The sequence below is a fragment of the Rattus rattus genome, chromosome 6, assembly GCF_011064425.1.
Source record: "Rattus rattus isolate New Zealand chromosome 6, Rrattus_CSIRO_v1, whole genome shotgun sequence".
In the NCBI taxonomy this organism is placed as follows: domain Eukaryota; kingdom Metazoa; phylum Chordata; class Mammalia; order Rodentia; family Muridae; genus Rattus; species Rattus rattus.
Window position 1 is genome coordinate 83533516 of NC_046159.1, and position 18197 is coordinate 83551712.

Genomic DNA, 18197 nt, shown 5'->3' on the forward strand with positions numbered 1-18197 from the left:
CCCCAATCCACTCCTCCTTTTTTCTTCAGGAAAGTGGAGGCCTCGTCCTTGGCATATCAAGTTTCAGTAAGACTAGGCTATCTTTTCCCACTGAGGCTAGAGGACAAAGCCCAGTAGGGAGAAAGGTTCCCAAAAGCAGGCAACAGAGTCAGAGACAGCCCTTGCTTTTTCTGTCAGGAGTCCCACATGAAGACCAAGCTATACAACTGTTACATATGTGCAGAGGGTCTAGGGTCGGTCCCATGCAGGCTTCTAGGTTGTTGGTTCAGTCTCTGTGAGCACCTGTAGGCCCAGGTTAGTTGATTCTGCCAGTTTTCTGGTGACCTTGATCCACTTAGCTCCTATAATCCTTCCTCCCCGTCTTCCACAGGATTCCTCAATTTATTGTTGGCTGTGGGTCTTTGGATATGTTATCATAAGTTGCTGGGTGAAGCCTCTCTGATAATGGTTATGGAAGTTTTGCCTAGTTACAGATGGCTGGCTAAGACTCTGTATCTTCCATAGGAGTGTTGGCTAGGGTCATTCACATAAATCCCTGGGAGTTTCCATTGTCCTAGGTTTCTAGCTCATCCCAGAGGTGCCCCCTTCCCCAATTCCAGTTGTCTCTCCCAGCATTCTCTCCCTCTGTCCCCCCCCCCAACACCTAATTCCTTCAGTTCCCATTCCAACCCCAACCCAGTCATGCCCTACCCCCATCTATCCCAGTCGTCTTTCTTATTTCCCCTTCTTATTGACACTCAAGCTTCCCCCATGAGCTTCCCTTGTTACTTAGCTTCTTTGGGTCTGTGGAGTGTAGCATGGTTATATTATGTTTTACAGTTATTATCCACTTATAAGTGAGTACATACCACATTGGTCTTCTGGGTCTGGGTTACTCACTCAGGGTGATCTTTATTAGTTCTACTCATTTGCCATAAATTTCCTAATGTCATTGTTTTCAATAGCTGAGTAATACTCCATTGCGTGAATGTACCATATTTTCTTTATCCATTCTTTGGTTGAGGGACATCTAGGTTTCCAATTTCTGGCTATTCTGAATAAAGCTTCTGTGAACATAGTTGAGAGGTGTCCTTGTGGTATGGGTGCTCTGTTGGGTATATGCCCAAGAGTGGTATTGCTGGGTCGTGAGGTAGATCTATCCCAATTTTCTGAGGAACAGCCACATTGATTCCCATGTTTGCACCTCCACCAGCTGTGGAGGAGTGTTCTCCTGTCAGCATGATCTGTACCGGGAGTGTTTGTTCTTAGCCATTCTGGTGGCTCTAAGACGGAATTTCAGAGTCCTAATTTCTCTTTCTATGGTGGCTAAGGACACCGATCATTTCTTTAAGTGCTTCTTGGCCACTAGAGATGCCTCTGTTCAGAATTCTGTTCAGATCTGTATTGCAATTTTTAAAGGCGTCATTATGTTTGTTGATGTTTAGTTTCTTGAGTTCTTCAGATAGTTTAGATATCAGTACCTATCAGATGTGGGGTTGCTGAAGATCTTTTCCCAGTCTGTAGGCTGCCATTTTGTTCTTTTGAAGATGTCCTTTTCCTTACAGAAGCTTTTCAGTTTCGTGAGATCCCATTTATTAATTGTTAATCTTAGTGCTTGAGCTCTTGGTGTTCTGTTTAGGAAGTTGTGTCCTGTGCCAATACATTGAAGACTATTCTCCATTTTTCTCTTCTATTAGTTTAGCGTGTCTGGTTTTATGTTGAGGTCTTTGATCCACTTGGACTTGAGGTTTGTGCAGGGTGATAGATATGGATCTATTTGCATTCTTCTACATGCTGACATCCAGTTGGACCAGCACCATTTGTTGAAGTAGCTCTTGTTTTTTTTTATTGTATAATTTTGGCTTGCCAAAACTCAAGTGTCCATAGGATTTACTACAATATCTTCGTTTAGATTCTATTGACCAACTTGTTTTTATCCCAGTATCATGTGGTTTACATACCTGTTGCTGTGCAGTACTGCTGGAAATCAGGGATGGTGATACCTCCAGAAGTTCTTTCATTGTACAGGATTTGTTTTGTAAGATATTCTAGGGGTATTGTTGTTGTTGTTTTTCCATATGAAGTTTAGTATTTATTGTTCTTTCAAGGTCTGTAAAGAATTGAGTTGGGATTTTTATGATATTACTTTTGGTAAGATGGCCGTTTTTACTATGTAAATCCTACTGATCCATGAGCACGGGAGATCTTTCTATTTTCTGAGATCTTCTTCAATTTCTCTCTTCAAAGACTTGAAGTTCTTGGTGTACAGGACTTTTACTTGCTTGATTAGAGTTACACCAAGATATTTCATATTATTTGCAGTTATTGTGAAGTATATTGCTTTCCTGATTTTGTTTTCAACATGTTTTTCATTTGTATAAAGGAAGGCCACTGATTTTTTTTTTTTTGTCAGCTGTAGGATTTTGCTGATAGAAATTTGGGAGTCACTTATGTATATTATAATATCTGCAAATAGTAATAGTAATAGTTATAGTAATAATGGTAATAGTAATAGTAATTTCTTCCTTTTTAGTTTGAATCCCTTTGATCTCGTTTAGTTGTCTCATTGTTCTAGCTAAAACTTCAGGTACTAAATTGGATAAATGCAAAGAGAAAAGACATCTTTATCCTGCCCCTGATTTTAGTGGAATTGCTTAAGTTTCTCTCCACTTAATTTGATGTTGCCTATCGTCTTGATGTATATTGCCTTAATTACGTTTAGATGTGTGCCTTGTATACCTGATCTCCCCAAGACTTTTATCATGCAGGAGTGTTGTATTTTGTTAAAGGCTTTTTTAATGAGATGAATGTGTGCGTGTGCGTGTGCGTGTGCGTGTGTGTGTGTGTGTGTGTTTTCTTTTTTGTGTTTGTTTTTATGGTGGCTTACATTGGTGGATTTTCTTTTCTTTTTTTTTTTTTTTTTTTTTTTTTTATTAACTTGAGTATTTTTATGTACATTTGCAAACATCCCTTCCCCCCCCCCTTCCTTATGGGTGTTCCTCCCCACCCCCCCCATTGCCCACCCTCCCCGACAGTCTAGTTCACTGGGGGGTTCAGTCTTAGCAGGACCCATGGCTTCCCCTTCCACTGGTGCTCTTACTAGGATATTCATTGCTACCTATGAGGTCAGAGTCCAGGGTCAGTCCATGTATAGTCTTTAGGTAGTGGCTTAGTCCCTGGAAGCTCTGGTTGCTTGGCATTGTGGTGGATTTTCATATGTTGAACCATCCCTCCATTTCTTGGATGAAACCTACTTAATCATGGTGGATGGTAATTCTGATGTGTTCTTGGATTCAGTTTACAAGTATTTCATTGAATTTTTTTTGCATCCATGTTCATGGGAAATAGGCCTGAAATTCTCTTTGTTTATTGAGGTATCAAGGTGACTGTGGCTTCATAAAATGAATTTGGCAATGTTCCTTCTGTTTTTATTTTGTGGACTAGTTTGAGGAGTATTGGTTTTAGCTCTTCTTTGAGAGTCTGGTAGAATCCTGTACTAAACCACCTGGCCATAGGCTTTTTTTGAGGCTTCTATTGACTGCTTCTATTTGCTTAGTGGTTATAGGTCTGCTTAAATTGTGTATCTGATCTAGATTTCACTTTGGTAAGCAGTATCTATCAAGAAAATTGTTCATTTCATTTAGATTTTCCAATTTTGTGGAGTACAGGCTTTGAAGTAAGACTTAATGATTCCTTAGATTTCCCACATAACAATAGCGACTATTGTTATGTTCTCCCTTTCATTGTGCATTTGTTAATTTGGATATATGATTCTCTCTCTGCCTCTTAGTTTGGCGAAGGGTTTGTCTATCTAATTTATTTTCTTAAGAACCAATTTTTTGCTTCATTGATTCTTTGAATTGTTCTCTTTGTTTTTATTTTATTAATTACAGACCTCAGGCTGATTATTTTCTGCCCTCAACTCCTCTTGAATGTGCTTGCTTTTTGTTTTTTTCTAGAGCTTTCAGTTGTGCTGCTAAGTTGCTAGTATGAGATCTCACTAACTTCCCTCTTAGCATTGCTTTCATTGTGTCACATAAGTATGGTATATTCTGCATTAATTTTCATTAAATTCTAGACTTCTTTATTTTTGTCTTCACCCAGTAGTCATTCAGTAGAGAGTTCTTCAGTTTCCATGAGTTTGTAGGCTTTTTGTTGTTTCTTTTGTTATTAAAGTCCAGCTTTAATCCATGGTTGTCTGGAATGATACAGGGTGTTATTTCAGTCTTCTTGTATTTGTTGAGACTTGCTTTGTGATCAAGTATTTGGTCAATTTTGGAGAAAGTGTCATGAGAAGAAGGCATATTCTTTTGCGTTTGGGTGAAATGCTCTGTAGGTATCTGTGAGGTCCATTTGAGTCATAATGTCTGTTAGTTGCACTATTTCTCTGTTTAGTTTCTGTCTGGATGACCTGTCTATTGGTGAGAGTGGGATGTTGAAGTCTCCCACTGTTAATGTGTAGGGATTGATGTGTGATTTAAGCTTTAGTAACCTTTCTTTTACAAATGTTAGTGCCCTTGCATTTGTGTCAAATTTTATCCAGAATTGAAACATCCTCTTGGTAATTTTTCTTTTGATGTGTATGAAGTGTTCTTCTCCATCTCTTTTGATTAATTTTGGTTGAACATCTTTTTTTTTTTAGATATTAGAATGGGTACACCAGCTTGCTTCTTGGGTGTATTTGCTTGGAAAAATATTTTTCTAGCCCTTTATTTGAGGTAATATGATTCTTTGATGTTGAGGTATATTTCCTGAATGGAGCAGGATGGATCCTGTTTTCACATCCATTCTGTTAGCCTATATCTTTTTATTGGGGAATTGAGTCCATTGATATTGAGAGTTATTAATGACCAATGCTTGATAATTCTTGTTATTTTGATATTGGTCATGATATTGGTGGTGGTGTATGTATATCTGTGTTTGTGCACCTCTCTCTCTGTGTGTGTGTGTGTGTGTGTGTGTGTGTGTGTGTGTGTTTGTTTTGGTTTGAAATTATTTTCTGTGTTTTCTTGAGGGTAGTTAACCTCCTTGGGCTGGAATTTTCTTTCTAGTCTGTTCTGTAGGATTAGGTTTTTGGATAGATCCTGTTTTAATTTGATCTTTTTTTTCTCACAGAATATCTTGTTTTTTTTTCCATGTTAGGTGATTCAAGGTTTTGCATTTGTACTGACATCATAGAGTCTGCAAGACATCTGTCCAGGCCCTTCTGGCTTTTTAGAGTCTTTGTTGAAATGTCAGGTGTAATTCTAATGGTATTTGGCCTTCCCTCCTAGCAGCTTTTAATAGTTTTTCTTTCTTCTATACATTTAATGTTTTGATTGCTATATGGCTGAAGGATTTTCTTTTCTGGTTCAAACTATTTGGTGTTCTGTAACTTTCTTGTAAGTTTATAGATATCTTTCTTTAGATTAGGGAAATTTTGTTCTGTGATTTTATTGAAAATATTTGTTGGGCCTTTGAGCTGGGTTTCATCTCTTTCTTCTGTTCCTATTATTTCTACGTTTGTCCTTTTCATAGTGTCCCATGTTTTCTGGAAGTTTTATGCTAGGAAGTTTTTAGATTTAACATTTTCTTTGATGATTCTGTTGGTGATGCTTGTATATGTCATACCTGTTTTCTTACCTAGATTTTTCTCCCCAGGATTCCTTCCATTTGTCTTTCTTTATTTTTCTATTTTCATTTTCAGCCTTGAACAATTTTATTCATTTCTTTTATCTGTTTGGTTTGTGAATTTTTTATTTTTTATGAAATTTACTCATTTCCTCTTTAAGGGCCTCTATTATCTTAATAAGATTGAATTGAAGATGGAAATTTCTTGCTCCTCAGCTGTGTTGGAATATCTCGGGCTTGCCGTCGGATAGCTAAGTTCTGGTGGCGCCATATTGCTCCGACTGCTGTTGGTTACGTTCTCATGCTGGCCTCTAGTAATCTGCCTTTTGGGAGTTATTATAGGTTCAGGGGCTTATTTCTGATTTTTATCTTTGTTAGATGGGTGGTTTTTTGCATGTTTTCCCCCTTGGTTTCTGTTTTCTTTCTGATCTTCTGGCCTGGGTGGCTTGGAGTTCTGATGACCAGTGATTCTTCAAATCTAATAGTGTACTTCTGCTGGCTTTGAGTGTTTCTCTCTCTCTCTCTCTCTCTCTCTCTCTCTCTCTCTCTCTGTGTGTGTGTGTGTGTGTGTGTGTGTGTGTTTGAGTGTGTATGGTCTATGTGACTTCTGGTACTTTCGGTGCCAGTGTTGCCTCTGAGGTCCTTGGAACCAGTGTGGCCTCCGAGAAAGCATAGGTCTCTTGCAGGAGTTTGAGGCAGAATATGGAGCCCAGGTGATAAGGTATAAGGCTGTTGTCTGTGCTATAATGGGGAGTTGGCAGGCATAAGGGCATAGAGTAGGGTCTTACCTTGGGTCCCTAGTACTGTTGTTGCCTCCAGGAAAGCAGCTGGAGTTGTGAGCCTCAAAATGGAGCCCAGAGGATGAGGTGCAGTTCCCTGCTGCTACCTGTGCTGTAAAGAGAGTTGGCAGGCCTTGGGCATAGGGTGGGGTCCTATCTGGGGTCCCTGTTACTCTTGTGGCCTCCAGGAAAGCAGCAGAGTTATTGTTCAGAAAATGGATCTCATAACTCAGGAGTTAAAATATGCTTTCAAAGTAAATCATTTTCTAAAGAGTTTCTGCAAAGAGCTCTCAGTAGAACTCCAGGTTCTTGTCTTTGATAGAGAGTCTCAGAGTATCCCATTCTGGCTTTAGAGTCACTGTCATGCAGTTGAGAATATCTTTGAACTCCTGACACTGCTTTGTCCATCTGCCACATGCTGAGTCACCACACCTGGCTTCGAATTTCTATTTCTATATTGAAAAAGAGGTTGATGACAGGCTGCTCCTGTTGTCCCGGTTCTGCCATATCATGTGATACTCCCTAAGTGGGGATCTGACTCACTGGTTATATCCTCAACTGCTTAATGAAGAAAGAAAAAAGAAAAAAAAAAAAGAGAAATTGCAGAAATTAGAAAGGACGCATAAAATCCAAGAAGTAATCACTTACTATGGAATTACATAGAAGGAAGTGGTTTGAAAAGAAGCATAAGAAAAGAGTTATATTAGCTTAAGGTAAAGAGAAGACTGAGGCTAGACTAGGCATGAATGGGAACAGGGCTTGAGTGACTGGAGCAATAGTGTGTCTTGTGTTTTTCTTTTCTGACAGTAAAGCAGGAGCATACTGTATCAGGCTAGTTAACCCAATGATAAATTACAACCCGTTTCTTGGCTTTTGTGTCTTTTTCTGCATTTTCAGTTTTCTGAAATAAATTATACTTTTTCTTGTTATTGTTTATGCTGCCCATTTCAAAATACAGAGTGCTTATAGAAGAAGATGTTTGTGTAATTATAAAATAACTTCCTGAGGATAAAAAGGAAGATAGTAATGCTCTTCTTTGGGGGTGGGGATCATTCCAGGCATAGCACTTTTGTACCTGCAGCTGTACCGGGTCACTGGTGACCAGACCTACCTGCTTCGATCCCTGGATTATGTGAAGAGAACACTCCGAAATTTGAGTGGACGCAGAGTCACTTTCCTTTGTGGAGATGCTGGGCCCCTTGCTGTGGGAGCTGTGGTATATCATAAACTCAAAAGTGAATGTGAGTCCCAGGAATGCATCACAAAGTGAGTTTTAAAAGTTGGAAATGTTTCCAAATGTTTTGTTGAAGAATTACTGTGCAAAGATGTTCAACAATTAAAGTATTTTCTAATCTGCAATTGCAAATAGTCTCTGAAAAGTATGTTTGTTTAGTACTGGGATCATGTGTTCTCTTTCTGTATATACATGAGCGTGTCTTAATTTCAGTGGGACTTTAATATTCATTTCAAACAATTTTTGGTTGTCTTCAGTGCATGAAAGTGAATGCACATCCATGAAAATAGTTTGAGAGTAACAAATCCTGAGTTTGATCTTTAGCTCCTAGTTGTGGTGATGAGGGAGTGATGGACTGTGAAGGCTTTTGCAGTGGGCAGTCCATATTCTTCTCAAACATGAGAAAGCTGGATCTATAGAGTATCACATGTGCGGACATGTGATGCTGTTGAAAGATGGAGTGACTTAGTCTTGCCTAAGCAGTGATCACCTCTCAGGTCCGTCTTTACGTACATTTTACATCGCTTTCTTCTAACACTAGATTTTAAAGTATGAACTCTATTTTCACCCTATGATTTAGAGTAATAGAAAGGTTGAAATTTTGGGCTGAAAGAATGAAAAAGGAATAACATTTGAAATGTAAATAAAGAAATATATCCAATAAAAAAATTAAAAAAAGAATCTTTTTCAAAGTTGGAGATTGAATTTAGGACTTCATACACTGTTAACACTGACCTATATTTCCATTCCATATATTTGTGTTCTTAAGTTATTATTGGAAACAGGAATCAGTAGAGAGGTTTTGGTTATTTTATGAACTTGGGGTTCATAGTTGGGAGATCTTTAGAACTTTTCTGGGGTAATGCTGTGTCTTGTTGGTTAGACTTCTACAGATGCATAGAACTATTGTCTGCCAAGAATCAGAGCTTCCTGATGAGCTGCTGTTTGGACGGGCAGGATACCTGTATGCCTTACTGTACCTGAACACAGAAATCGGCCCCGGCACTGTTTGTGAGACAGCTATTAAAGAGGTATTGTGGGCCTACTGGACCTACTGGTACTCAAAACTATCTGTGAGCATGCAGTTATGTTAATGCCCAGCCTCTGCTTCTAGGTGGGAGTAATTTTTTTAAAAGCATCTCATAAAATGTTTTTTAGAAACAGCTATGTATCTTCTCAAAGATCTTTCTTTAAAAAAAAATCTGTGAACTTTAGTGGCTAGGTTATGTTTCATTGGAACTATGCAGTTCAACTTCAAAACCTCAGAATGGGATGACTGTGATTCGGGGAGCACACTCTTTCAATCTGTACATATGCCCTCACCCACATAGCCCCTTGGCCTGCTTGGACAAGGAAAAGAAACCGCTTCCTTTGTCAGGGTTCTGTTTACAAGATGCCCACCTCACGTTTGCTCCCGTCTCGTTCTAAAAGCTTGGCTGACTGGCAGAAGGCCAGATGCCCACGTAAAGCTTCCAGCACGTTTCTGAAGTGAGCCTGCCACAGTTGTTCTAGACAGTAGTCCATAGCACAGAAGACCATGTAGCCCCTCCCCAGTCAACGAAGCTAGTGTGTGTACTCCATCTTGGGGATGTAATTGCTGCCTTTTAGGAAAAATGTTATAGCTCTGAAGCAAGTAAGGAGTTTGGAATGGATTTTTAATAGGAAGACTATAGAATTTAGTCAGCTTTTCATACTGTGAACTTCAATTCCGCAGGTAGACTTCTTAAGTGTTTTTATCCCCGAGTGTTATTTCCGGATTTCTCTCTGTCTGAATTTATTGAATAAAACTACTTGTTAGATAATGCAGCCATTATTTCGCATTATTTCTTTATTTCGCAATCCGTGTTCTCCCACACTGTGTTAATTAGAGTAGATGAAGGTGCTGAAGTTGTTTTGATTTCCGATGTCTCCTTGCCTCCATAGGTAGTCACTGCTATTATTGAGTCAGGAAAGAGGCTATCTCGGGAAGAGAGGAAAAGTGAGCGCTGCCCTCTGTTGTATCAGTGGCACAGGAAGCAATATGTTGGAGCAGCCCATGGTATGGCTGGCATCTACTACATGTTAATGCAGGTATGTGATGATTGTCTGCGATAATAAATATAATGGCCATATCACAATAGATTAAACCAACATGAGTGGGGCATTTAATTCATCATAGAGATGAAATAGGCTGAGTTAAAGGTTCCGACTTTGACTCACAGATAATGAACTTGGCTTTACAGCAGTGAGTTCCTAAGAGTACATTCTGTGTGTAGTTTGTACCAGCATAGTGCTTATCATCCACAATCTCCTTCTGTTCCCATCCTGCTGATTGAAGTAGGAACTCCTTCACAGAGGCTGTGTGATTTACATGCTTAGGTCGCTATTGTTAATCTTTAAGAGACACACAATCGTGTGAGCTTTACTTCTTTGCTTTTAAGGTGAAACACATAGAGCACTGTTCAGTAACTGCTGAACTTAGAAACATGCCAGCGCTTACAGACATAGCTAAGTAGTGTGATGGAGCTCACGCGCTCCCTTTACAGAGGCGGCTAAATGGAGTGATGAAGCTGGGGTGAGAGCTGTATGCACATGTCCTCCGTGCCATACCACACATCCTGTGGTCATGCCATCTCTTGATTGTCGTTTAGAAGGCTGTCACTATAGTCTATATGAAAATATTTCTAATTCATTGAAAATGCAGGTCCATTTTTGCAATGGCTCTACAAAGACAAAGTTTTCTTACAAATCTTTTCAAAAATAACACAACAAGAACAGAAATTTTCATTCTTTGGAAAAAACATGGGGAAATATAGGAGATCAAAATGAAAAGATGTAAACTGAAAATAAGTTTAAAAAATGCAATGGCTTAACAGGACAGAAAACCACACAGAGATGCCCGAGGAGTAAGAGACCAGGCTGTTTTCCCCTGCACAATCATAGGACTGGGGCAACGTAAGTGACGTGTACCACAGTCACTGCACCAGGCATAGATCTGAGTTGAAATGAAGCCAGTGTAGTAGAGGAAGAGGTTCTTTAAACATCTCTAAGGAGCCTTTGGATGTTAGACTCTTCCTTCCAGCAATTCCTATTAGCTGCAAAAGGAATTGAGACTTGAAAAAACAAAAAACCAAAAAACCAAAAACCCATCTGTTTTGAGCAGAGAAAGCCAGGCCTAGAAGAGAGCAAAGGGAGGTAAATTCTGCATGGCCCGTGGGATCACTGCTGTGCTGTTGTGTTAGTGACTTCCACTTCTCTCTCACAATGGGCTATACAGCCTCTACCCCAGAGATGAGGCCGAAATCTCCTTTTAGAGACACTGATTTAATAATTGTTTTTGTTCCTGTGTCACTGGGCTCTCACTCTAGACTCCCTTCTATTCCCAAAGTCTTTGTGATCTATTGGAAACCTCCAGATCAGACACATGCAGAGGGTACCATACATACGTCATTTCAAGTTGTAAAGGGATAACAGGAAGAGAGACCATCTTCATTTTAGGTAGCTATCATACTATTTCTAAAGTCTCTGGAACCTGAAGGCCATGCTACAACAGTAAAAAAAAAAAAAAATCAGAAAAAATAAATTGTTTTCTTTTTTGTGTCTTTAAAGCCAGAAGCAAAAGTGGACCAAGAAACCTTGACAGAAATGGTGAAACCCAGCATCGATTATGTGCGCCACAAAAAATTCAGATCTGGAAATTATCCATCTTCATTAAGCAATGAAACAGATCGATTGGTCCACTGGTGCCATGGTGCTCCAGGAGTCATCCACATGCTCTTACGGGCATACCAGGTTAGTGCTCCTCTCTTATCCGAGTGTCCGGGTACACCCAGCTTTCATGTTGCTTCTGGAAAGCCCATTCAACTGTTCACTGAAAACTGGCTTTGAATTTTCATCTCTGTGTTAGTGTGAGCAGGGTCCATTGTTGTTTTGCTTTGTGGATGCCAGGCCAACTGGCCTGTGTGCTTCTGAAGATGTCCTTGCTTCTGCTTCCTTCCTCCATATAGGAGTGCTGAGATGGCAAATGTGCACTGTCACAGCCAGCTTCATATAGATTCTGGCGATCTGAACTCAAGGATTCATGCTCTAACTACTGAGCCATCTCCCCACCTCGCTTTCTACTTTTTATTTAATTATTTATCTGTGCATTTGTATGCATTGTGTGATCATGTATGCTTGTGTTCATACATGTGTCCTTGTACCGAGGGCCAGTGGTTAGCCTTGAATAAGTTCCTGTGGAGCCATTCATCTCACCTTTCCTGGATTTTTCATGGCTCTGAGTAGGCTAGACTGGCAGGCCGCTGAGCTCTAGGGATCAGCATTTCTCCCCCTTTCCAGCACCAGGATTACAAGCACATGCCCACACATCTGACTTATTCATTTAAATTATAGGGGGAGAGGGAGGGAGAAAGAGAGAGGGAGACAGAGAATAAAATTTACTTTACCCCTTTCTTTTCCTCCCTCTAACCCCTCCAATGTATCTCCAGTTTTCTTTCAAACTCATAGCCTCTTTTTCTGTAATTGTTGATATATGTATATATATTCCACAGTATATAAATAACAGTGTGCTCATACTTGACACTACTTGTATGTGTTTTGGGCCTGACCATTTTGTATTGGTTAACACACCTCAGTGCTCTTCTCTGGGGAAGACTATTTCTTTCAGTATTAGCATTCCTTAATTTAATCAGGAGCAAGGCTGGGCATGGTGGTGTACTCCTTTAATCTCAATATTCAGGAGCCAGCGGTCAGTGGGTCTCTCTGAATTTAAGGCCACCCTAGTCTACACAGTAAGTTCCAGGCCAGCCAGAGTAACACAGAAAGAAAATCGGTCTCAAAACAAACTAAGAAACAAACTATAAAAACACAAAGCAAAAATAAATAAAATCAGGACTGAGACAGAGCTGTCCACTATCCCACTTACTACAACATAGTGTTAGAGTCACTATGAAGCAGAAAGACAAGAAAAAGAAAGTAAAGGTCACCAGTCAGAAAAGAAGTCAAACTATTGCTTTGTAGATCACCTGATCTTATATGTAAAAGGTCCTAAAGATCCCACTAGAAAACTTCCAGAAGTGATCAAGATCTCTTTGAGCTAAGTAGTAAGTTACAAAATCACTTTGCAAAAATTAGTAGCCTTTCTATAACAGCAACAAAAGACACATTAAGAAAGAGATTATGGAAATGATACCATTCACAATAGCCTGAAGAAAAGAAAAGAAAAAGTAGAAATAAACCTAACTAAGGAGCTAAAGACTTCTAAGTAAAAACTTATGTCTGAAGAAAGAGATTGAGGAAGACATCAGAAGACGGAAAGACCTCTTATACTCACAGATTGTTAGAATAAGTACTGTGAAAAAGACCATCCTACCAAGGCCAATGGATTAGGAAACAAAAGTATGTAGATGAATGTGTGTGAGGGACGGACAGACAGACAGAACTTATACTAGTGTGTGGATAGTTGAGTATATATCTCAGGGGCTCATGCCCCTCAAGGCCTTCACTAGGGACTCCCTGCCTCAGGTCGCCTGTCCTTGGTGGCTTTCTGATCTGAAACTGTAGGAAGAGTTAGCAACTCCTTAACAGGCCTTGGCTGCTGCAGCATTGCTTCCTCGTGTTCTTTTTATTGTTATTGTCTAACAACATTTGTATTTCTTTTTGCTTCACTCTTATTTACTGTAGAGTTACATAATAGTCTTTAATAATAATCATACCACAGATTCAGTATTTATGCTGGTTTCAAATTACCTCTGTCAAAGAAATTGACCATTATTGACTCAGCCGAAGGTAAGATGGTTAGATAAAGGCAGAACATAGCCAACTTCATCAAAATAACAAGTGAATAGCCAGTTAACTAGGAAAAAAACAAGTGTTTACTTATTTCTTAGTGTATACATATAGCTGAATAGATAGGTAGATAAAAAAATAACAGATAGATGGATGTTAGATGACATATAATTAAATAGGTAATAGATAGACAGTCAGTCCCAGGTCCAGCATGGCTGTGTAAGCAAAGTGTGAAAAGTTCCTGCCCCTGGAACATCACCAGGCCATTGATCCCTAGGTGTGCTGATGGCTGCTGCTGCCCTAAAGCTGATCTGCTGTCTCCTCTATTTTACTTTCAGTCTCTCTTTCTGGGGAATATACTAACCCCTTAACTCAGAGCTAATCTATGATAAATGAAACAGATGCAGTTCTCAAGAATGAGGAATGGAGGTAGTCATGAGGCTGTGCAGGATGAGGAACAGGCCTTCCCTTGGCCTTTAGAACCAGGAGAAAGATCTAGACAACACAACCACAGAGGCCATAAAAACCTACATAGTCCTTTGTAGAAATTGCTCATTGTTAGACTTGGCCTTGAACTTGGAATTGTATGAGGAGATATGTGTACCCTTTCGTCTAATGACTGCTGAATTAATTAGCCAGGGTGAACTTGTGGGCATAAAGGACAGAGAGTTAAAATGGTCTCAGGAAGAAAAGGCATGTTTAAGAAAGGAAGGAAAAATTTATAAAAAGAGAAAACAACAACGAGCAAACAATAGACAGGTTTACCTTATAGGAGGAAGACCTGCATATGATCTAGAAACTAATATTAGAAGGAGAGTATGGTTTAATGGAAAAGGACTATGGTGAGTGAATTAGCGTTCATGGAGAGGTTGTCAATTTTGGACATGAGGCCATGGAATTGCTAGGACAAGGAAACAAAGATTAGAGAATTAAAAGATGATATACAAGCATATGAGAAGTTACTACCTCATTCTCATAGCTACTTGAAGGATTAAGAGAGATATGAGAGAGAAAGCTAGCTGCTTTACTCACATAAATTGTAAAGCTGTGTAAGCAATCATTTCAACCTTAATAATGTTGAGATTCTGTCACTTTCCATTCTTACAAGAAAGTAGTTACCAAAGGCTGTGCCCATGAGCTGTGCCCAGCTACCCATGAAGAACAGGTTGTGTAAAAACTAGAAGGAAATGGGCTTCTGTCTTGTGTTTAGTTTCTGTTTTAAGAAAGCAGGGGTTATTCAGTGCCTGCCTCACATGTGGCCCATACATATACAGCCACCAAGCTAGATAAGATGGATGAAGCAAAGAAGTGCAGGCCGACAGGAACCGGATGTAGATCTCTCTCCTGAGAGACACAACCAGAATACAGCAAATACATAGGTGAATGCCATCATTAAACCATGAACTGAGAATGGAACCCCCATTGAAGGAATCAGAGAAAGGACTGGAAGAGCTTGAAGGGGCTTGAGACCCCATATGAACAACATATGCCAACCAACCCAGAGCTTCCAGGGACTAAGCCACTACCCAAAAGACTATACATGGATGACCCTGGACTCTGACCTCATAGGTAGCAATGAATATCCTGGTAAGAGCACCAGTGGAAGGGAAGCCCTGGGTCCTGCTAAGACTGAACCCCCAGTGAAGGTGATTGTTGGGGGGAGGGCGGTAATGGGGGGAGGATGGGGAGCGGAACACCCATATAGAAGGGGAGGGGGAGGAGCTAGGGGGATGTTGGCCCAAGAATAACAATTGAAATGTAAATAAGAAATACTCAAGTTAATAAAGATGGAAAAAAAAAAGCAGGGGTTGAAACTAATGATCTGGGATTCATACAATTTATATAAATTTAAGGATTTCTTAAACGATTAACAATGGTCAAAACCTTGATGATGTGGCTTTAGTAAATAAAGACTGCATTTGGGCTCTCTGGTAGGGAGAAGGAAAAAGAAAGGAAAAGAAGGAAGAAAGATGAGACCCCTTGGACAAAGAGAGAGCATGGGTAATGACATCATGCACCCATTACTGACTGAGTCATTATTGAATCAGCGCTGTTCCCATTCCTCCTTTCTCAGGACCGTCCTCACACTGAGGCTAGACCTCAGCACGATAGGTGTCTTTGAGGCACTAGCATGTGTGGGGCCTAGTTGCTCTTACAGTTCTTGCTTCCTTCTTGAGCCTCTTGGGCCCTCCTGCTACAGTCTGCCTTTCTCTCCACAGTCTTAGTCTCCTGGTAGGACAACCCGATAAGGCCTGCTTACAGAGTTCAACCACTTTCTAGTTCAACGTCCCGCAGATTTCACCATTCCTAAAAACAAACAAACAAACCAAAACAACAACAATAAAACCAAACCAGTGCAGTTAGGTTCTTGACTGCAATATTCCCACAAACCTGGTACCAGCTTCTATGTCAGTTTACTTTTTCTTTTTCTTTTTTCTTTTTTCTTTTTTTTTCTTTTGAGAGGTAATAGATTACTGGACAAACTGCAACCACAGTTTAAACATGACCAAGTCTTCAGTTAAGAATGTTGAACTCCGTTTGGTAGAGTTAATGACCATGATTCAGTTTAAACTTCAGTCTCGGCATGGTGTGAATCCTTGCTTTCTTCTCTTGGAGTTGTACCTGGTTTTGTACCAGTTTTCATTTGAATCACTTGGGGAATAGGGTGATTTTGCTTTTCTTTCTTGGTCATGAATCAGTTAATTCTGAAAGTCCTGTGAGAAGACATGGTGAGAAGGCAAATTAGGAGTATGGTTCATGGTAGTAGAGGACAGGAAAAGTGGAGACCCCACACTAGTTTACTTTCCTGTAGCAATATAAAACTCCATGACCAAGGCAGCATATACTCACAGAAGTGACAGTTTATTTGGCTTACAGCTCCAGAGAGATAATAGTCTATCATGACAAGGGAACGGGGCATTGAACAGCACTCATGCTGCTTGAAGCAGAACTGGGAGCTCTTAAACTGCAAGTAGGAAGCAGAGAACTAGGAAAGCCATGTGGCTTTTGAAACCTCAAAGTGTACCCATTGATGTATTTTCTATAGCAGGGCCACATCTCCCAAGTCTCACTGAACTGCACCACCAACTGGAGAATAAATGTTCAGATTCCAGAGCCTATAGGGAGTAATGTTATTCAAATGACCACAGGAAGGAATTCATGCCTGACATTAAAACTAGCTCACTACCCAGAACTGGTGAGGCCAAGGATCCTAGTACCACCATCTCTCTAAACTTGTATAATCTGTAACTACATTGTAAATACTTATCCTTCTATTCACAGGTAAGTATAGCTCTCATATCTCATTAAGAAAAAAAGAAAAAGTCTTTTTGTAGTATTGACCATTATAGAAAGATGCAACTGGTCCAGATTCAGAGAACAACTGTCTATGGTGTTCCCAGAGCAAATGATATATCTGCAGTACAACCCCTACATGTAATGCTCAGAGGACCATGAAGTGATGGTGGAACGATTGCTATGGGATAATTCTTGTATATATGATAGAGAATATGGACTCATGAAATCTCAAGGATATGGACTTTTAAATAAGACATGAAAAATGGCAATACCAGTTGACATCCCATCATGAATGGGGAAATCTCACAAGGACCCACCCTAAACAAGGGAGTTTCAGTTTTCTCCAAGGAGAAGTCTCTAGACAGGTGATCTGATCCAAAGTGGTTAGCCTTAAATACATACATCTGAGCAACACTAAGTGGTCCAAACAGATTATATTAAAATTTTTATATGTGTGTTTAACAGTAATAATTATTTAGAAGTCATGAATTTGAAAAGGTGAGGCAGGGTTGGATTGGATCCAATAGGGCAGCCGTTTTGTGTAACTTGAGCTTTCTTTCAGCTTTCAATATCCATTCTTCTATAAATTTAGTGTTTTGACTATCAGAAGACATGAGGGGGTTCTTTTATGGTTCTGTCTATTTGGTGTTTCATATGTTTCTTTGACCTTCTTTATTATATTTTATTGTCTTACATTGTTTTGCTACTCACAGTTTTCACAGTCTTCATTCTGGTATTTGTTTATATCTTCTTTGAGTTCCTAGTTCATATGCATTATTGCTGTTTTTAAATTATATTTTTGTTTATCACCTGAGTTGCTTTTTTTCAGGTTACAACGCTATGGGACTACTGCTTTTATGGTGATAATCTACTCTCTTGGTTCTTTATGTAGTTTGTGCTACTGAAATGGGACCTAGGCATCTGTAGTTGGGTTGTTGGTCGTATTTATTTCTTTCTTTTTTCTTTTTTTATTAACTTGAGTATTTCTTATATACATTTCGAGTGTTATTCCCTTTCCCGGTTTCTGGGCAAACATCCCCCTCCCCCCTCCTCTTCCTTATGGGTGTTCCCCTCCCCATCCTCCCCCCATTGCCGCTCTCCCCCCAACAGTCTAGTTCACTGGGGGTTCAGTCTTAGCAGGACCCAGGCTTCCCCTTCCACTGGTGCTCTTACTAGGATATTCATTGCTACCTATGAGATCAGAGTCCAGGGTCAGTCCATTTATAGTCTTTAGGTAGTGGCTTAGTCCCTGGAAGCTCTGGTTGCTTAGCATTGTTGTACATATGGGGTCTCGAGCCCCTTCAAGCTCTTCAGTTCTTTCTCTGATTCCTTCTTGAGGTCCCTATTCTCAGTTCAGTGGTTTGCTGCTAGCATTAAGCCTCTGTATTTGCTGTATTCTGGCTGTGTCTCTCAAGGCGATCTACATCCGGCTCCTGTCGGTCTACACTTCTTTGCTTCATCCATCTTGTCTAATTGGATGGTGGCGGTTAACACATGGGGTAAATAATACGCAACTGAACGATATGTACTGA

General features: G+C 39.9%; 1 protein-coding gene across 1 annotated transcript in view; it reads left to right on the top strand.

Moving 5' to 3' along the window:
- Positions 1-18197, top strand: part of Lancl2 (LanC like 2) — a 50315-nt gene that overhangs the window by 17167 nt on the left and 14951 nt on the right. Inside the window, exons 3-6 of the mRNA XM_032906420.1 lie at positions 7427-7634; positions 8486-8633; positions 9526-9672; positions 11191-11373. Of these exons, the coding sequence (XP_032762311.1) occupies positions 7427-7634; positions 8486-8633; positions 9526-9672; positions 11191-11373 (686 nt within the window). The remainder of the gene's footprint in view (positions 1-7426; positions 7635-8485; positions 8634-9525; positions 9673-11190; positions 11374-18197) is intronic.